General features: G+C 37.5%; 1 protein-coding gene across 7 annotated transcripts in view; it reads left to right on the top strand.

The window, feature by feature from the left end:
* Positions 1–21,338, top strand: part of SATB1 (SATB homeobox 1) — a 101,109-nt gene extending 79,771 nt beyond the window's left edge. For 5 of the 7 annotated variants that reach the window (XM_044252524.1, XM_044252526.1, XM_044252523.1 and 2 more), the window contains 2 exons: positions 15,425–15,628; positions 18,031–21,338. In XM_044252524.1, the coding sequence (XP_044108459.1) occupies positions 15,425–15,628; positions 18,031–18,534 (708 nt within the window). In that variant the 3' untranslated portion in view covers positions 18,535–21,338. Of the gene's footprint in view, positions 1–15,424; positions 15,629–16,178; positions 16,275–17,905; positions 17,915–18,030 lie in introns of all 7 variants that reach the window. The other 2 variants (XM_044252529.1, XM_044252527.1) reach the window with 2 other exon arrangements.
* Positions 21,339–22,184: the final 846 nt, after the last annotated feature.

The raw sequence follows: 22,184 nt of genomic DNA, 5'->3' as shown, positions 1-22,184 counted from the left end.
GGTTGTTTTAACTCGTCTGAGACTGGTGATTACACACCTGGATGACCTCTCTCATTATCAAGGACCTAGCAGAACCACTACAGTATAGAACTGAGCTCCGTTCAGTTGGGGAATGGGCTTGGCTTAATATGCGGCGGGGCCGTGTTCGCCACAAAACAGTGTGACTGTTTTGAAGGGTTGCTGGAGAAACGTGTTTTTTTCTGGCTTGCTTGTTTTTTTAACTGATACCTGAAATTCTGCCTTTAACATTTCACTATTTTTGGACTGGTGTAAGTCCTGGGAAGGATAACGCATTAAAGAGGGAAGAAAGACTCTCGGCGCATGAGAAATCCCAGGTTTGGAAGAGGTTAGTGAAATAAGAAAAACAGGGCAGGGAATGACAGCCCAGTTGAAGGAATATCTTGAAGCCCATATTTACAAGTTCATAAATTGGTACCTGTAGCATTTAATAGCTGCCGAGGACTGCCCATTCCCAAATGTCTCCTTTAACTGTTTATACCCATTTACTAATGGTACCAACACGAGTGCTAGTTGTTATGGGTGCTTGGCTGGTTCATTGATGGAGTATTTGGTGGTTTAAATGAAATGCAGATTAGCTAAAAATAAATTACTTTCAATAAGGTCAAGGAAGTGAAGTCTGTAAATAAAATATACATTCACAAACAGACAAATGCTATTAGGAAATCCAGTTCAGTCCATGCCAAGCTGTTACTGTCTAAATTGCCTTCTTTCTTCCTGGCTTGCAATTAATTTTTCCTTGTGCGTTTGGAGATTGGGGGGAAGGGTAATAGCCTAATGGGTAATGATTTTATTTTAGTATTTTGATTAAAGAGACTAAATAACTTGGACCCTGGATAACCATAAGGACTAAAGCCTTATCCATCAAGCTTAATTTCTAGACAGAAAGTTGCATTATATTTCTGGATAAATTCAGCATTGTACTACGTATAATATATGGTGGGGAGATGGCTGTGTGGGAGTTATTTTCTACCTATGCCTGCCCCCCCAACCATCTTTCCAATTCACTTTTTGTCTTTCTTTAACCCTCTACTTGTCTAGACTCCTTCTGCCCTGTCTTCAAATCTTAAAAGCAAATACTTTAAAGCCATTTGTTCTTTGAAAAGTGGTGCTGAGAACCAGTACCATTATTTGTTTACCTCTGGTTTCCTAACCTTTGCATAGTTCTGCACACCCCGTGGCATGCCCAGGTCACTGTTCTATTTCTCTCCCGGCTGCCATTCTCTGTCTGTCCTGCTACCTTTTCCGCTACTGTTTGGGAAACCCAGGTGTCTTTGGAAAGCCTTTTTAGTGTTCCTCTTCCGACAGATAGAATTTCTTAAAGGATAATCTGCTAATCTTGTCGACCTTTACAGTTACTTGGATGGTATGAAATTAACTAAATTAGAATATGGTTGCTTTATTCACGGTTGTTAACCCATTTTCTGAGTTTGTAATAGGACCAGGGAAGAACAGGAGGTCTATATGTACTAGTACAATTGTTAATCAAAAATGCTGAGGCTGTCAAACTATTATTTTATGAATAAAATCTCCTCCAGCACTGAAATAAATAAATCGAATCAAAGTCTTCCCCCAGGGGCTCCTGGGTGGCTCAGTGGGTTAAGCCTCTGCCTTTGGCTTAGATCATGATCTGATCCTGATCTGGTCCTGGGTTTGAGCCCCACATTGGGCTCTCTGCTTGGCAGGGAGCCTACTTTCCTCCCTCTCTCTCTGCCTGCCTCTCTGCCTGCTTGTGATCTCGTTCTGTCAAATAAATAAATAAAATCCTTAAAAAAAAAAAATAAATTCTTCCCCCATTTTGGTTGACTTGAGATTGGGTAAGGGTGTGTATTCTCATCAGCCATGGCACTGTTGAGATTCCGTGATGGAAACCTGGTCTCAGGACACCATCTGTGAACCATTGTACTAGTGACTATTTTCCTCCAATCCCTGTCTAACAGGCATGGTCCTTTAGTGGCAAAAAAAAAGAAAACCCAAAAAACAAAAACCAACCAAACAAAAAAAAACCCCAGGATATCTGTTCCATGACCATAAATACCAAAGTTTTCTAAACTACTTGGAGCTTATATAAGACAGTTCTAGAAAAATATTTGAATTATATGTGTGTATATATACACACACATGCATGTGGGGTGGTGGGAGTTCTTAACCTGTGGCTCACCTTCCCCCAAGAGGTCCATGAGCTTGGATAGGAAAATAAATCTTTATTTTCATTAACATGTTACTGAATTTTGACATATTATTCAATTATCAGTATGGGCACTAGAACATAGTAGTATTAACAATAGGTATAAATTTGTCACCGGTAAAAATCACAAATATTTTCACATCACATTAAGTTATTGCAGATATCTCAAAATATTATCTTTGCTCATCACTATAAAATTACAGTAGTTATCAGATCTGTTGTTAGAGCTCGTTATTTAGTGTGTTAATAAAGAGGGATTTATATTACTATATCACAAAGTTTTGATAACGGTATTTCAGCATAATTGGTTTTCTTCATCATCTTATGTATTTTATTTCAGGCATATAAAAACATTGTTCTAGAAAGGCATCATCTGTGGGCTTTTACCAGCTTGCCAGAAGGGTCGATGGCACAAAAGAAATGAGATCAATCATTAGATAAATTATATGTGAGGGGGAGAACTACATATTTTTTCTAGTACATTAGCTGAACAATTCTTGAATTTACCAGGGAAATGCTTGTTATTTATTACCTTATAGTATGCTTCCTTTTTCAAATGCCCTTCACTTCAGAGCATGTAAGCAGGGGTTAGAGTCCTTGCAGTGACATTTAAAACAACAGAAAACCAGAAACCTTATCGGCAGCCTTTTCTCCAACATTCTGATGCCACATGCAGTGCAGCACTTTGTGACAGAGGAGCCTTTGCCCTTAGGCTCGAGACTTTGTGTCAGGAGAGCCTCACCTGTAATATCAGCTCCATCTGAAGTGTAAGCTGTTCTTCCCTCACCAGACTGCAAGTGGTGGTGGAAATGACTCCCTGCTATATCTGTCCCCACATTTCCTCTTAGCCTGCATAGTACGTGGCACAGAGATGGCACTTAATAACTATTTGTAGAAGGATGAAATGATGCAGAAGCACATTTCATCTGGTCTCAAATTTTCCCTCACAAAACTCAGCTCATTCCGAAGGGAGTCCAGGTGGGAATTTGTGGGGGCTGGGGGTTGGCTCTGTGCTGAGAAGGCTAGAGTAGGGTCAGACTCCTGTCCTCTTCCCCCGGGGCCCTCTCGGAGCCCGACTTCCCTATAAAACAGGATCAGTAGTCATGAGGAGTGACTGACGTGGCCTGTGCCGAGAGCCGAGCCTCTCTTGTCCCCCTTGATTGGTAAAATTATAACCCAGCCATTGTCACTGGGATCCACATGATGCTTCTAGAAATATTTATGCTTTCTTTTTTTGAAGTGTCCTTGTGAATCACAAGATTTCAGTCCCTCAATTAGGCCAACCTCTGATTAGTAGGTTTGCATAATGGTTAAAATGATGTGGGTTTTGGCCGCAAAATGGGTGTTACTTTATCAGCAAAATCATAAGCAGTTCGGGAGCTCATAATGACCCTGCCCGCTTAATTGTTCCTCTTAGGATAGGAGTCCCATAACTTTTTTACAATCCCAATTTGCCTTCCCCTGGTTTTAAAAATTCTTTGTTATCTTTCCTAGGATATCATAGAGGGAAGATTTAAATTTTTAATTCCCATTCCCTAAATATGCACGATGGGACGTATAGCTCATTCTAGGAGATATCTGCTAGTGTTGAAAAGTTTCATATAAATCAGCTAAAAATATATTGACAGAAATATTTATTAAAATAACCTGTGTAAGTTATTTCTGTAAGCAAACAAACCACTGTATCAGATAAATCGTCACCTAAAAATGATTCCTGTCATAAGTTCAAATTGTTATATTTTTTTTCCTTTGCACGTGGCATATGTGGAGATTTAGCAACATTTTTTTTCATGATCTTCATAATTTTGAATAGAAAAATACTGTAAAATTTTAATAGTGACTTTAGGAGGCAACACGTAAGAGATTGGCTTCATAACATTGCCCTATAAGCGCATATTTATTTGGATTGAGGGGTTTGAGAGACATGAAGTTTCCCATTAAGCTTCTTTAAATAATCAGATGTGTTTGCTTTTGACAGAAGACTTTAATAGTGCTTGTCCACCTCCTTAAACCTAGTAAGCTGAGCTCAGTTTGAATCTTACTTTTTGAAATGCAACATCATCATAAATGCAAATTGTTGGACTTTGCTACAATACTTGATATCCTCGGGAATAACAGAGATATATACAGCTTCTTCTCCCTAATTAAGGAGTCCAGATTGTGCGGCCTTATACCTTTCTCTCTCCCAGAACTTACTGCCACTTCAGTGTTACAGGGAATCTTCTGTTTCATTTTTGCACTTACTCATTGAAGTGTGAGCATCAGGGCCTGTCCAGGCCCTTTGGATGAAGGGAAGTGAAGAGGATGCCATTCAAACGGAGATTTGTGTGGTCCTTTGTTTATGATAAATGTATTTCAGCTAAGATGGTGGTGGCCTAGGTTAGTAAACCCATCACCGTTAGTTCATGGAAGAAATGCTGAGGGCCTGAAGCAGAGCAGTAGGAATGGAAAATAAGGAACCAATTCAAGAAACCTTCTGAAGGAGTAGAATTGGCAGGAATTCATGGTTGTTCTCTTATAAAGCAAAGAGACAAGAAAAATCAGGTTTTTATTTTTTTTAATATATTTTTAAAATATTTTATTCATTTATTTGACAGAAAGAGACACAGCACAAGAGGGAACACAAGCAGGGGAAGTGGGAGAGGGAGAAGCAGGCTTCCCGCAGAGCAGGGAGCCCAATGTGGGGCTCGATCCCAGGACCCTGACATCATGACCTGAGCCAAAGGCAGACCCTTAACGGCTGAGCCACCCAGGTCCCCCGAAAAATCAGTTTTAATTGAAGCTATTTGCTATTTTTTTTTAATTAAAAACATATAGCTATTATAGAAGAAACAAAAAAAAATGCAAGCATAAAGAACATAAGAAATACCCATAATCCCAGTTAACTAAAGATAGCCCGATATAGGTTCTTTATACACATGAGTATGTATGTATACATACATATATGTCTGTACATATATATCTTACATGTATTCAGATGCTGTACATACCTTTTAATTCCCTATTGAGATATATTTAAGTTAGAATCTCCTTTTGCTATCACAATTAATGCTAACATGAACATTATTAGAGTTAAATATTTGTATACATCTTTATCATTTATTTAGGATCAGTTCTCAAAAGTAGAATTACTGGATCAAAAAAAGCTTTTGTGTTTTAAAGGTGATTACTAGACATTTCTACATTCAAACATTTCCACCATTGCCTTTCAGTAAGATTATACCAACTTATACTTCAAATAACAGCCTTTCAGCCCAGGTGACTGGGTGGGTGGTGATGCTATTAATTGAGTTAAACTACATCAGAGGAGAACCTAGTTTGTAGGAGGAAGATGGTGGGTTCAGGTTAGGATATGATAACTGACTTGTTTTCATTAATTCCCTAGATAGTCAAATTCCTTTGGATTATCTTCATGATAATGAAAACAATAATAAAAAGAGTGATGACATTCATCATGCTGTTACTGTGTGCCAATCCCCCTGCATGAATTGTCTCATTTAATTCTTACACACCCTATGAACCGTAGTAAAGTCATCCCCATTTTATAGAGGAGAAAATTAAGGTCTAGAGAATTTCAGTAACTTGACGTGGGCTATAGTAAGTAGTAGAATAGGAATTCAAATTAAAACCCAGGCTTTCTTAACAAGTTGGTCTTGGAAGTACAGTACATTCAGGAGATGAGGTCACAGGAATTAAGTATTCTCAGGAAAGTCCAGTAAGGTAAAGAGCTATAATAAGAGAATGGGAAACATATTTCAAAAAGCAACTGGTCTACCTGTTTTTTCCTGGCACACCACTAATTCATCTCCCTCTTTTTTTCATTATCCACCTTATTTTAAATATTGCCCACTTTTCAAGGCCATGCCAGTATCACTTTTTATCAGTAAAGACTTCCTTGACTACTCAGCCCATCTCTTCTTCTCACCACTTGGATCCCACTTGATGTTTGTCCATCATTGACCTTTATCATACACTCTGTTGCACTGGTGTTATTTTTGAATGCTTCCCAAGTATACTGTGAGCAATTTTAGGCAAGTACTTTCAGTTAAGTCATCAGACCTTTTTGTCGTTATTCAGGGACCAGGCATGGGGCTGAATGTTTTCTATTTCATTTGAACCAGCCACAGTCCTGCAAGATTACTACTGTTATTGTCTGTTCTTTGTAGAGGAGGATCTGAGGCTCAGAATGGTAGTTTGCTCAAGTTTACATATATAAATGCCTATAGGGGATATAACCCTTTATCAATATCCTGAGGTGCTAGAGCATGACTTGAAGGAGAGTTTGTATTTGGATGGGCAGGAAAAAGGAGAAAGGGCTTTCCTGTTAGTACGAAGAATGAATAGAGTGTGGGGAAATGCTGGGTAACACATAATAAATACTCCAGTGAATTAGGACTTGAATGTGATTGGGAGCAGCCGTCAAGGCAGCTCTGGGGAGTGTTTCTTCTAGGGAGTGTGAGCATTTTCTCTAAAATGGGAAGTCATTTTGGGCAGTAAGATAATTTTGGCAATGTGAAAGCAGAACACCAGACAAGTGATTTTCATCCCAGCCTGTCTTTTCCAAGGGCATCTCAGAGATGGCTAGGAAGGTTCCAGAAAACTTAGTTACACTTGTAATTTATCTGTCAGGAAGGTCCATAGGCTAAATTAGACATCATATTTATTTGTTTCTTGTAGGCATCACAACTCTGTGTGGTAGCACTTATTCTCATTCTCCGCCAACATTGGTGTACTTTTTCCCCTAAGTTAAGAAAAGGAATGATTACTTAAAATCTTCTTTGTCAGAAATTGAAATAATTGTCCATTGGAAGTAATTAAAAAGAATGTGTGGTGTCTAAGAGCATAATTCAAGGAAGAAGGGTCCCAGACTAACAAGGCATGGGTGAACAGGTGGAAAGGGGCCAATGATTCTTTATGATAGAAACAAGGCTAAAATTGATGAACCTTGGGAGTACTGAGTTTTCTGGTTTTTTCCTCCCTTCAGTTTTCTGCTTTTTAATGACACTAACTATGGAGAACGAGAAGGGAATAAAAACTTAAGTAAGATACTGGGGTGCCTGGGTGGCTCTGTCAGTTAAGTATCCAACTCTTAGTTTTGGCTTTGGTCATAATCTCAGGGTTGTGGGATTGAGCCCTCCATCAGGCTCTGTGCTCAGCTGGAGACTGATTGAGATTCTCTCTCTCCCTCTGCCCCTACCGTACAGCTCATGCACATGTGCTTTCTCTCTCTCTCTAATGAAATGGATAAATCTTTTTAAAAAATGATATTAATTTAAATATCTTATAAAATGTGTATAAATGTTATAAATGTTATGTATATAATGTTATAAAATGTGTATAAATGTTAAACAGGAGCCAAATCATATCACTGAAACTTATATGTCAAAAATATATCTTAGTTGAGGGGAAAAACAAAAAATTCTTTATCCAAGCCCATATTCAAGCATCAGACATATAAGCCAGATTTTAGTTTGTTTCATTTAAGCTTTGAAGAAATTATCTTGAAAGCAGGTTAGTTTATGAAGTATAAGAAAAATTAAACATTTAGGTTAGATATTTTCCAAATCTAATATCTTTAAAGGAAAAGGCAGCCTTTCTTTGGAAAAATAATCTTGTTTCAAACTACAAGATTATTATCTTGCTACTTTAATATATTATCTACAGTTTCATGCTTTTCTCTTCATTCCTTCTTTCTCCCTGCTCAGATTCTCCCTCCTGAAAATATTCTTTAAACTGTAAGATCTCCTTCTCAACAACCTTTTTAAGTGAGAACTTTTTATCACTCTGGCCAGATTGTCATCTGATAATCTTAATATGGATCAAACAATCTGTAGCAAAAGGAAAAACACTATATTTATGTGTGCCGTAAAGCCAGTGGCTTTGAGAATGTAGAAAAGAGAAGTACATCTCACTTTCATTCTTTTACTTGCTTAAATTTTAAGCAAAATTGCATAATAGAAATTATTTACTAGGGCATCTGAGTGGCTCAGTCATTAAGTGTCTGCCTTCTGCTCAGGTCATGATCCTAGGGTCCTGGGATTGAGTCCCACATCGGGCTCCCTTCTCAGCGGGAAGCCTGCTTCTCCCTCTCCCACTGTCCCTGCTTGTGTTCCCTCACTTGATGTGTCTCTTTCTGTCAAATAAATAAATGAAATCTTTAAAAAAAATATTTACCAATGATTCTGATTATTCAAAATTCACTAAATTTTAATGGGAGTTTTTCCTCAGATTGTATGAACATAAACCTCCAGAAAAAAAAAAAAGAAAGAAAGAAAGAAAGAAAAGAAAGAAACCTCCAGGAAATTCTGCTAGATGCATTTAACCTCTTAAAGACAAAATAGCAAAAATGGACTCATGAGAAATTTATGGGTAGTCATTGTCTGTCCTATTTCCACAATATGGAAACCCACAGATTTTTCGCAAGGATAATAAGTTCTTTATATAACCTGGAAAGAAATGTAAGAATCATAATCATTTTTAAATATCATGATTGTTTTTTTTTTCTTTTCAGCAAACACAAATATCAGAAACCGTACTTTGAAAGTAAACGTATTTGGGAAATACATACACACACAAGTATCCCATTTAAATTTGTTTCTTTTTTAAGTAGGCTCTGCACCCAACATGGGACTTGAACTCACGACCCTAAGTGTTTCTTTCTAAAACCCATCTTTAAATAAAGCAGACTTAATGTGCCACTTTTAGCATGAAAATTGATTGGTATATTTCTGTTCACACTCACTTCCCATGTTTTCTTGAATAAGACCATTGTTAACTTAGCAGGAAAACTTACTTATGGTGCCTGCTGAGATTCTCTTCATTGTACACAAAGTAGATGTTATTAAACTGGGGAGAAAGATTAATGTACTTCCTACTAATTCCATAGAAGAGAACATGTATCTTTATTAATGTTAATGGTGGGGGCCTCTCATTATGTTATAAAATAATCTGCTTTAGCAAAGGTTTTTCTTCTGAAGAACTTCATAACATTTAAAGGTTAATATGTTAGGTAAAGAACAGTATCTTAAGATAAGCGTTTTTATTACAGGACATGATGGGATGGTTTTTATTAAATTATATGATGATTTGAATGGGGAAGAAGAAAAAGTGCATCACTTCTTGCCCTCAACTTTAATGCCTTTAATCAAATAATGACCTTCTGGAAAATAGTTAATTTTAAGCATTTGGAAAGATCAATACTACTCTGCCACCAAAAAATGGCCTAGACAATGAAATTTGATGTATTTAAAGTATCATTTCACCCTCTTAACCTAGTAAATAATTTAAAAATGCTTTCAATATTGCTTTGCCGCTCTTCTATTTCTCACTGTTTCAAGTGTGATGATTGTTCTTGAAAAAGAGGGTCGAAGTTGGTGCAGGAAGCTGCCAGGCCTCAGACCTGGAAGCCGGGGTTGTTCCCTCCATGAGGCCTTGTGTGTCTCTGCATTCGGGGCCCCCGGAAAAGTACTGTGTGTTAAGACTGCATTTGAGGCAGCGAGTGTTAAAAACATAAAAAGTTTGAAAATGGAACACTTCTGGGATGTTAAAGGTGTAGCTTAAAACGTCATTAGTCACTTTGTGTCTTCCTGATAGCTTTAAACCTTCATGCTAAAGGTGAAAGATTCCGCAACTCTGACAATTAGAACCCATTTTCCCCCCAGCTTATAGAACATTGATATGAAATTACCCTTGAGTGCCGACAGCTTTGTAAATAAAAAAAAAATTGCCCTCTATTAGCATGTTTGTGGGCAGATTAAAAACTGTCTTCATTAGCATAAGTAACACTTACAGATTCTTTTAAAAGTAGAAAATTATTTGCTGAATGATAAATTGCTAGCTTTATAGTTAGTTGTTGTTGAAAATGTACTCATTCAAAATGCCTGGTGTAGTTTAGTCTACAATACTGAATTTTTTGTGTTGGAAGTACTATTTAATGGATTATGTACTTAATCCTTGTTCCTACTACTTGCTAAAATGTAATTCATGCTTTCCACTAAAATGTTTGTATCAAATACGTCCCTATTTAGATTGATTTCTTTTAATATCATATATTATTATACTATATGCCCCAGAGACTGGAACAAAATACTCCTGCAAATAACACCTAAAGATGAGGGTGAGGGGGAATAAATACAGACTGTAAAATGTTTTGCTTTTTAGAATTCAAATTATCCTTCCGTTTCTTAAAATGTATCTTTCCTTCTTCATTGCAGCAAGAATTGTCATTTTCTTTCTTTCATTTTTATAGTTCTTGGATTTAAAATGTATATGTACCTAACAGTAACAGATACATACCTGTATATTGTAGGAAATGAGTTTTTTTGTTTTTGTTTTTGTTTTTGTTTTCTCAGAGAACGCTGAAGCCTCTTTTCTCCTGGAAAACTAGTTGTGTTTCGTGCTCCCACCTTTGTCACAGAACAGGCCCTTGGAAGGGTTCTGTTTTTGACGTGTGTGAGTCTGTAGAGGTACAATAGATTCATTCAAGAAAGAAGGTTACTTCTCTGACTCCATTAAAATCATTGCGTACCCCTTCTCCGTTACAATGTTCCAACTGAATTGACTTGAATTAATTGTTCTAAAAAGAGTGGAGTCGAAATCAGGGATTGAGTTTGGTTGGAAATTAGCAGCTGAGAGATGAAGGTGCCAGGATTTTTATTTAAATGTGGTACAACAAGATTCTGTCAGTAAAGCACATCATTAGAATATTGAGTTTAGAACTGCTAATTTTTCCTTTAAAATGAGCATACAGTCATGTGTTTCATGGACCATAATAAATTGCCATTGTGTTGTCATTGAGTTTGTTTTGCTTTTTTTCAGTACTGGTTTGGCAGTCATTCTGCATTTTCTCTTTCCTTTTTTCCCCCCCCAATCTTACTTTTTTTTTTTTTTTTTTAATAGATCCCTCACCAAAACCAGTCAAACGAATGTTATTTATTTTCATGCAGTCTTAGGTTTATGCATCTTCTGCACCATTTTCTTGCTTACGGTAGCAAGACATTTGCAGATGGTTCTTGGTTACTATAAAGTACATAACAGTATTTCCTTTGTGGCAGATGGATTTAAGACTTTTAGTTCTCAATAAATGTAGGTTTACAATACATAACTTTACAGGATTTGTGTTGTATATAACAGGTTTGAACATATTATCTCAGAATTCATCTGCATGGCATTTTCAGCTTATTCAGGGTTCATGCCAGTTTTTTTTAAGTAATAGGGGGAGCGCTGTGATTGATAGCAACAGCTCAAGGCGTGATTTTGAATAGAAACAAAGGGTTTAGAACAGAAGGTGTCAAATTAAACTTCGTCAGTTTGAAAAGTAGTAACATCCTGAAAGTTTTACTAATTTATTTACATGTGGCTACTGTTTATATTTTGCCCTCTTTATATGCAGTGTAATGTTGCTTGGCAAATTTACTACATTTAAAGTTTAGGTTGTTCCTTGTACCATTTTAGTTTTTGAGAATGGATCCGTCTCATTATTTTAAGACTGTTACTCTCCTGTCTTTTCTACTGTACGGAATAGTCATGATCTAATGTAATTTGGAGAGTAGCTCACTACTCCTGCCCATGGTCTTACAATATTTCAAGTCCCAGAGACCACTCTTAAAAATGTAATTATGTTCACATTTTGCAGCAAAGTACTGCATTTCATTTCTTGTCTCTCCTCTACCAAGTAAATCTATACATTTGTCATTTAAAAATTAATACAATACTTAGGGGAATCATCATTATTTGTCAGATATTACAGTATTCTGACATGTTCATTGTCTTACCAAGTTTATTTGCTCTAACAGTATCACTTATGGAAAAGTGACCTAGTAAAAGATATTGGGGAATTAGAAAGCTTTGGCTTTTTTAGTCACTTTGGGCAAAACATAGATCAGATTACTGTCATCATTAATAGAGTCTCAATTGATAGGATTTGAGGCAGTCAGAATATTCCAAGGTATTTAAATAGTATTAGAATGAATTAATCTTATTTTTTGCCAGCATAAATTGGGAATGAGCCAGTGCCTCTACTGACAAAGAACTAGCGTGTCAAAGTGTCTGTTTTCCATTATTTTTTAAGAGATACACACATCAAGAAAAGCACTCCCTGCTTTTAGTTTAGTTTTTTTTTTCTTTTTTTTTTTTCCTTTTGGAATACCCTTGTAGAACTAACAGTTCCCAGCTGCACCGTTAAATATTTTTCTAAGAAGCATCTGATTTCAGTCTCTTAAAATCATCATGTCTCTTGAAAGGCTAGCAGAGAAATGCTTCAAACTTATAATTCATCAAATTATTTTTAGATAAGGAATTAGAAGTATTATTTAAGGGCAGAGGTTAATAGCAAACTACTGGAAATGTTATGTTAGTCATGGGCAATTAATAAAAATACGGATCCATCTCATAAGTATAGATACACAGAAGTGACAATATGAGCAAAATATTTGTTGAATGAGTCAGGGCTCCTTTTCTGAAATATTTGTTAAACCAGCGTGAGTGTGATTGTTTAGGAATTAGCTATCATTATTAGCCATTTTAAAAGAACTAATGATTTTCTTTTCCAAAGAACATCTGTGATCCACATGTTTTTTCACATATATCCGAGTGCTAACTGATCTGTTACTTTAAGAAGTTCTAAAGGATTGGAAAAATTATTGGAGTTTTTCAGCTCTCTCCAAGAAGCATTTCTTGGGTGAATTGTTCTTAATTTAACTTTTAGCAATTTATAGTTACAAACGTTTATTTCTTTAAAAAAAATCTTAGATATTCCATGTTTAGCACTTACTGCAAAAGTATACAATACCAGCTAAGTACAAAAAAACTACCCTCCCCAGAATAACTTTTCTGTTGTTTTTTATGAACCTTTTAACATCTTGAAAGGTAAATAGAATTGTAGCAATTTGCTCTGTTCAGGCATGGGGGTCTCTCAATTTGCTGTAGGTGAAGAATGGAGACAAAGGAGAGGAGCGTCATCTTCACCATAGTTAATATTCAAGCCTGCAGGAAAGTGTGTATCTAAAACCTGCACAGCATCAGAACTTAGATGTAAAGTGTAAAGAAATAGCTGAGATATAGGAAAATATAAAATGTTTTCATGGCTCAATCCAGATAGCAAATATTTGCCAATAAGAGCTAAATAAACATCTCCAGGGCACCATATGCAAGTGGTCCTAAATACTTCAAATACTCAAATACAGTTTGAGAGTTAATATTATACTCATATAAATAGAGCTAAAATAGGACACATCATCATATTTTTCTGGAAATAAACATAGAGTTGCTGTGGTTAGAAAAGAAGCATATTCAGTGACATTCTAATCACAATTATTATTTTTTTAACTAATATTCTCTCAGGTAACTCTTCAGTTTACTGCTTGCTCTCTTAGCCTTGAATTACGCATTCAGTGGCATTGAATGGGTGCATGATTGCATGACCGACCCCTTGTACGTGTTTGTTTAATTACAAGACCTGCGGAGTAGAGAAACAAATGTCTCAGAAAAATTAGTAGATCTCATGAGGTTTAGCAACAGTCACTCACCCTTGGCTGGTTAATATGTGGGCCTTGGGAAGTTGATGTTATCAGCTCTCCAGCTTTTCTTTTAAATTCTCTCAAATCAGCCCTTTGAGGAAGAATGGGCCTTATTTCTTTTCACTGTATATTGCAGTTGGAAGGGGAAGGAGAATTTTCTCCAGTGGCTCAGTTTGGGAAGAAGAGAAGAAAAGTCATACCATTCTCTGGTCTCACCCCCGATAACAGTCCCAACACACACACACACACACACACACACACACACTCACTCTCTCTCTCTCTCTCCTTGGCTAGTTCTAAAAATCAGATAATAAAGAAACTGTGCTCATTCTACTCCCATCCAATAATTTACTTGGAATTTCCAAGGAATCCCTTCATCTTAGGTCAAGTCTCTAAAGCAGAGACTAAGGGAATCATGTGTCTATGATTTGGTGAAGGACCTGGAAGAAGTGAGGGAGGATAGGGAAGAGGAAGGGGTCCAGTAAGATTATGGTCTCAGGCAGTCTGTATTGATGGGGGGAGGGAGCAGGAAGAAGGGAGAGTGCCATCTCCAGAGAGTAAATTGAAGGATTAAGTGAGTTGTCCCTTTGGAGATAGAGGGCAGGGACATCGTACCCCTGGGTAAGCCAATCACTGGCCATCCCAGGGTGTGAGGGAGTCAACGAGGATGCGGAGTAACTGTCCAGTCATCTCCAAGTGAGATGACTCCAAACACGGCTCCAGAGAAGAGTATGGCTGTGAGCTTTCAGCAGGCAGCTTGCAGCTGGAGGTGGTTGCCTTACTTGGTGAAGGGGGTCTGGGTGGGACAGTTCCTCTTACTCTCTGCCCCATTGCCTAGTGTCCATCATGCAGCTGAGATGAAGAACGTTTGGGATGAGGATTAGAGGTTTTGCTAGGTGATGTACTCTTTTGGACCATTCAGTTCTGGATAATCTGAGGACCAAAAATAGGGCCTTAGGGGAGTCATCAGAGAGGTGCAGGTTTTGGCATTCATTGGATGTTTCCTTCTCTCTCAGTTCAGGAAATCTATCAAAATTCTTGTCTGGTGAATCTTATGTTGCACACTACAGTGGGCAGAAAAAACAGGCTCTGAGATGTCTTTCTGGAAAGTTGTTTCTTAGAGAAGTCTTCTAACACCCATTCTGATGATTATGCTTTACAATGGACAACATTCTTGCTCACTCTATAGCACATGTCCTTTCTCTGTGTCACACACACACATACACACACACAATTTACACATAGTTTCCTTCTGAATATAAAAATCATAAACTTTGGGAATCCTTTTAGGAAAAAAATTATTTTAAAAATCTATCTTAGCTCTTAAATACCTTCAGGAACTCAGATGGCTGCTCATCAGACAAGAAGGCTGGGCAAGATGAGAAGCACGTTCAACTTTGCTTTTCTCCTATTTCATGTATTGCAAAGTCCGTGGTAAATGTGTCTTGCCCTTGGAATCTTAAAAAACATGACTCCTTTACAATGCAAATCTGACCATTTATTGGAAACAGAGCCTGCCTCCTTGGTAGCCTCAGCTATTTTCTCTTAACAGGTTAAAAAACATTTTTTTTTTAAAAGCAGATTGCAGTGTTTTTGAGCTTATGAAAAAAGTTAACTTCACAAGGTCTTTTCTTTTTAGCCCTTACTGGAAAGTATCAACCCCCACAGGCACAAACTGACCTATTATGCCCTTGTCTCTAAGGGGTGGTTGTGTGAGCTGTTACGCTGGAAAGAAGATCCTTCTCCAGAAAACAGGACTCTGTGGGAGAACCTCTCCATGATCCGAAGGTTCCTCAGTCTTCCTCAGCCAGAACGTGATGCCATTTATGAACAGGAGAGCAATGCGGTACATCACCATGGCGACAGGCCGCCCCACATTATCCATGTTCCAGCGGAGCAGATTCAGGTTCGTTTACCTTGGCCGATTCAATATAGCACTAAGTAAATAGAGCTTTAAACTTAGCCGGGAAATTAGCGTTTCTCTTCTTCCCGCCAGTCTAAACATAGGCTTTAGCAAGAGATAACAATATACTGCCATCTTGCTCAGGGGAATAAAAGGAAAATTAGCACACTTTTTTCAGCATGCGTATTGTGTTCCTCTTCCCTCATTTCCCCACCCACTAAGTAGCAGGATCCCCCTTTTTTGCCCTACTGGTTTGGCAAGTGCGTCTTTGTTAGAATTGGGTTGTTTTTTTTGTGTGTGTGTGAGAGCTCAAATGTTTTTAATGACTATCAATACTGCCCTTTTGGAAGGGAATTAACTGCCGTTTCTGTAGAGGAGGTTTGTACAATCTCAACTTTCTACCTTGGATACTGTCCAAAGAGAGGAGGGGAGGGAAACCTAATTGGAATCTTGTTTCTGACTCCTCAGCCCTTCCTTCACCTTATAGCTGTCTCCCTACAACCTCACAGAACACAGGTTAGGGGTGAGTCATGTCTGTTTGTCTTTCCTTTAGAGCCCCTCTCCCACCACCCTTGGGAAAGGAGAGTCTAGAGGCGTTTTCTTACCAGGCCTGCTGACCCCTGCACCATGGCTCGGTGCTGCTCCCCAGGTGAGCGGGCACAAGTTACCTATGCCAGCAAGAGAGGGGGTGGTGTAAAGACCTGCTCCCTTGGTCAGGATTTTCAGACTTGGCAGAGAATGTACTAACCATGGTGGTGGCCAAAGACCACTGTGCCAGCAGATTCATCCTTGTGCTTAGCTGGTCATGTCATGGGACTTACCTGCATTCATCCACTGAGGGAACTCCCCTGTGAATCTAGATTGGAAAGCTCTGGGATCAGGTAGTTTGTGGTGTCCTATGGCCTTGATTTCTAAGGAAGCGTGTTGAATGAGCTGGAACTATAGAACCTTTTCCTGTTAAATCTAAGGGGATGTTTTTAGCTTTTCCCTTTAAGAGAAAATGCCACTGCCTTCCAGAGTCCTAAAACTCTACTGTCTTTTTTGAATCACCTTGCATTATTTTTTTGGTATTGCTGTGGGGGTGAGTGGGGAATATATATATATATATATATGTAGCTAAAATATATATATATATATATATATATATATATATATGTAGCTAAAAACAATAATAGGGTTATCCATCCACTAGGAAAAAAAAATCCTTGAGTATGTATTAAAGATAAATTGGAAAAGAGAATCCCTTAGGATATCAAGCACTAAAATAATCATGAAAGCCTGAAAAACTTACTGTTTAGCAAAAACAAAAAAAGAGAAAGGTATATGTATAGTAATAAAAATAGTACTTGTTTGAAGATGTAAATTGTTTTTAATAAAATTGTTTCTTAGGGGGATAAAAAGAAATGCTTAGGCACAGTAAAAACGCGCTAATATTTTGCCGCTTACAGGTTGATTTGCTTTGATGATGAGAATTATGGTTATAGAGTATATGGTATGTGCATGTGTCACACATTTGTTATGTATAATTGTGTATGGAAATTACAGCACATATACAGACACTAATTATGAAAAAGTGTCTGTATACACTAAATTTAAATCCTAATCACATGAGTTTACTATAGACAAAACAATTTGCTAGCCGTTGTACAGTGGATCAAACTTTTATTTTTCAGTAAGAAAAAACTTGCAGTGTCAGCCTAGTGCAATTTGGTAAGAAATTGTGTGTGTATTAAATCCGAACTGACTGGTAGGAAATTCACAAACGTGAGAATCTCAGAAATCCTTTGGAGTCTGAAGGGATAATGCGGAAGAACAGCAGGCATTTATCCATTTTATTTGGAATTTAAATAAGACTTTCTATTCTTGCTCCATGCTTTAGCCATAGATGAAATGGGGCAAAACACAGGTTTCTTCCCCCCACAGCTCTGTAGCACTCCCTTCTAAAATGCCTTTGAAATCCTTATTCCTCAATCTTCATGTTAAATCTTTGTTAATTATTTACATCATAATTTGCTTTGCTGTCTTCGCCTTCTGATGCGTATCCTTCTGATGAAGTTCACGGCTCACATTTTCGGCGCGCTGAGCTTTCACTTTCGTGAGCCAGACTGAAAATGAAGGGCAGGGAGGCTCCACTGACCCTTGATGAGGAAGCCCAGTAGCCCCCCAAAACCCTAGTCAAGCCTCCCCTTCCTGGTTCTTATCATTTTGCCTTCTTTCCTTGTTGCTGTGGGCCATCTGGCTGGCCTCCCTTTGACTCCTGCATCTTTGTCCCCCTCGGAGGAGCTCCAGGTGGGAGAAACTACAGGTGGGATCCCCAGCCCTGAGTTTCCTCCTTCCAGCCGGCTTCGTCTGCCGCCGCCCGGAAGGGAAGACTGAGCTCTGACTGTCCGCTTGTTTCTTTGCAGCAGCAGCCGCCCGCGCAGGCGCAGCAGCAGCCGGCGCCGCCGCCCCCCCAGGCGCAGGCGCAGCAGCCCGCCGGGCCCCGGCTCCCCCCGCGGCAGCCCACCGTGGCCTCTCCCGCAGAGGCCGAGGATGAGAACCGGCAGAAGACCCGGCCGCGAACGAAAATTTCCGTGGAAGCCCTGGGCATCCTCCAGAGTTTCATCCAAGACGTAGGCCTGTACCCGGACGAAGAGGCCATCCAGACTCTGTCCGCGCAGCTTGACCTGCCCAAGTACACCATCATCAAGTTCTTTCAGAACCAGCGGTATTATCTGAAGCACCACGGCAAACTGAAGGACAACTCCGGCTTGGAGGTGGATGTGGCCGAATACAAGGAAGAGGAGTTGCTTAAGGATCTGGAAGAGAGTGTCCAAGACAAAAATGCTAACACCCTTTTCTCGGTGAAGCTAGAAGAAGAGCTGTCAGTGGAAGGAAACACGGACATTAACACTGACTTGAAAGACTGAGATCAAAGTATTATTTTCATTCATCAGTGCCACTGGTATTTACAAACGAAATGAGAAGTCCACCTTGTATTCTCTCAGAAAACCTTTGCTGTTCATGGTTTGGCCAATGAATCTTCAGAAACTTGCACAAACAGGAAAGTGGAGAAAGGATAATGCAGACTGCACTAAATGTTTTACTCTGTTTTACAAACTGCTTGGCAGCCCCAGGTGAAGCATCGAGGATTGTTTGGTGTTAAAAATTAAAATTTGTGTTCACGGGACACATCAAGGTGTGTACCCCGTAAGCATGATACCGGTGATTTTTTTTTTTTTTTGAAAAATTATTATTCTGGAGCCTCAAACAAGCATTATAACTTCTGTGATTATTATTTCCTTCCTTTAATTATTTCTGTAACACTCCACACTGATCTTTGGAAACTCGCCCCTTATTTTAAAAAAAAGAAAAAAAAAGAGTTTGTTACTCTATTGTATGTTACAAAAGAACTATAGACTGTGGAATGCAGTTTAAAGATGACATATGCCAACAAATGCCTTGTATTATATGGCACTGCCGTAATTCAAATTTGTTTTTATTTTCGAAATAAAAGTTCACTGTAATTTTTTTCATTCTCATTGTTACATGATTTTTTAAAAAATGAAAAGAAAATGTGAAACACAATTTAGTCCTCATTATTTATTTGTAGATCCTGCAGCATCATGTTGTAATTAATTTTTTGGAAGTTTCCGTTAAATGTAATATTGCTTCTCTTGTTACCATACTGATTCTTTTCTATTTATAAATGTATTTTGATGGGCAGTAAAACAAAGTGTCTTAAAAGTTTTAAATAGAGAAAATGTGCTTTACACAGTTGCCTATAAAAAGTGCTCTATGTTATCCAAGCAATTCATACTATAAGCTTCACTCTTATTGTTGTATGCAATTTTTACTATCATGCAAATAAGCTTAGGTAAATAAAACTAATAGATCACCTTAGAAAATTATGCAATTAATGTGAAAATAATTGATGTTTGCAATGTGTCTTCCTTGGTTTACAATCAATTTTAAAGCTACATCTGTATAAAATTTCTGTATAAAGGTGTATTTCTTTTTTATGAGTTTATGGCTATGAAAACACCAGCTATTTTGTTACAGCTGGCTGTTTTTATAAGTGTATCACAATTTTCTTTATGCAGAAATGTTCTGATTAGGAGTGGTTATTGACTGTAACTACACAATTAAAATTGTTTGTATGGTATGACATGGTAGGGTTGTCTGCTTATGTGAAGTAACTTTAAAGGTCAAAGATGGCCCTCTCAGTTAGGTGCATGTTAATATTTTCTTGATGATATTTTACTGATTTAAAAAAAAACGATTGAAAAATCACTCAAAACACTGTAAATTTAAATCACAAACACATGCTCATTTTTTAAGTTTAACAACAAAGACCATAACCTGTTTGGGTTTAACATTTTGCCTAATAAACAGAGATAGAAGGATGGTCAGAAGACTCGCCAAGAAAAACGTAAATACACTCTCTAGGAGTTATGTGCTTAGAATGAATCCATCTGCATTTATTTCACAATATTTAATTATGGTAACACTTTTTTTAAGCTAATGTATAGATATTTTAAAGGCCTTTATCAGTAACATAAGTAGGTAAAAAATGGACCTTCTGTATAAAAACCTCTTAGTAAGCAATGTATTTTTTTAAGTTATAAATGGAATATAAGTTAAGAACTCTGAGCTCATTTGGTTGTGTATGTCATAACTATAAGAATTGAATGAAGAAAATAAGAATAACACACATGGACTTTAAACACCATCTTCAAAATTCTTGCAACATCAAACTCCATACACTCCGCGATATAAAATGAGGTATACTGGTGGTCATGGAAAAGATTGAAGCCAGGGTTTCGATTTTTGATTATCATTTTGTATTCATTTTCTCTTTGGATGCATCTTTTTAAGATTTCGTAGATGTTAAAAGGGGTGTGTGGGTTCCTTGATAGTTGATTCTGAAATTGTCCAATCTCTTCATGCCTAACATGTTTCCAGGCACTGATGAGCTCATTGGTAGGCAACTGGGCTGCTTTAATGTTGAACTTTTACTTAAGAAACTAAAATGGCATCATTGAAGACTCCCAATTCAGCTGTAAAAGTACTATTTACTTTTGAAGCACAGCTGAACTGCTTTGAAGGCAGCTGGTTTGCTGTAACTTAAAATTGTATTGAAAAAGTTTTCAATTCTTTTTATTAAATGAGAAGACAACTTTTAAACATTCTTGCTCACTTAGAGTTCAGAAAACCATTTGAGGAAAAGAAATTTGGACTAATAAAATAGAAACTAGATTTCATGTAGTTAAAAAAAAGAAGAAGAAGAAATAGAAAGTAATATGCCATGAAGTTTTTTAAGAAATTCTTTCCTCCTCTTTTTTTTCCTCTGGGTTTAGAGGGAAAAGCTAGAGCAAGGAGTAGTCTTTGATTTTTTATTATTATTTTTTTTAATCCAGCCCAGCAGAATATAAGGTGCCAGAAATTTTAATTTTTTTAGAAGGAAATACTGGGTTGCAAATACGATTTTGCCATTCCCAATAAGCTAATTTCTTTCGAAATAACATTTTGAATGAATTTGACGACTGTGTGTAAGAAATCAATACAATACTAATAATACTCTTCCTTAGACTTTTTAAGCAGCATAATCTTCCTAGTACAATATTTTAAGCCAAAAATAAATAAATAAAAGCACATATCAAAAAACAGTGATGGTCATGATGGAGTGAGCAAAATCGTTTTCAGGGAAGACGGCACAATTTGGGAATGATTTCTTTGGGTGATCTTCCACATTGCTCCCCCAATGTCATTTATCGTCCATACCAGTCCTCTTACTGCCAGTGGCTACAGTAAAACTCCTTGAACGAGCTTCATGGTGTCCAAGTATTTCAGAAACTTTTCAAAGCTGGGCATGATATAGCGCTTTGTGCTGTTAAGACCTTAGCAGAGTCAGGTAGTTTACGGGTAATATTCAACCTCGTGCATCTGAATCTGTCATGGATTCCTTCCCTCAGCACTTTGCCACTAATTTGTATTACACTCTGTGGCCATATAATACTTGCACGTTATGCAAAAAATAATGTTGACAGTATCTCCTTGGCACGTAATATGCAGAGCTGACACCTAACCTTTGAAAACCAAGGTAACTAATATGTGTGCCCTAGTTGTGTGGCACTTGGTTAAAAAGTCTGTACATATTATGTATAAACTGTGTATTGATTAACATTTAGTCCTAAGGAATTCTGAGCTTAAAAGAAGTGTCTTTCTTTTTTCCAAGTAGTGATATCTATATCTAACTGTGCTTATCTAAAATATATAGCTTGAGTAGAAAACATTTTCAGATGGTTCAGCATTGAGTAAAAATGACAATCCCATACATTCCATTATTAAATTCTGCCCTATTCCCTATTGTTATCATCAGCTGATATTAAGGTCCTTGATTGTCACGATATTATCAATAAATGAGGTATTCTGAACTGCCTGGTGATATTTTCAAAAGAGCAATTAAAATGTGTATACCCTATTATATAGCCAATAAAAATAGGACTACCTGGCTGAAGGAAGCCAAAAATCTGCATGATAGTGTAGAAACAAGGAAGGTCTCAAAATATGAATCACA

The sequence above is a fragment of the Neovison vison genome, chromosome 6 (genome assembly GCF_020171115.1).
Source record: "Neovison vison isolate M4711 chromosome 6, ASM_NN_V1, whole genome shotgun sequence".
Taxonomy (NCBI): domain Eukaryota; kingdom Metazoa; phylum Chordata; class Mammalia; order Carnivora; family Mustelidae; genus Neogale; species Neogale vison.
The sequence above is the reverse complement of the archived record's forward strand: the minus strand, read 5'-3'. Positions and strand labels throughout refer to the sequence as shown.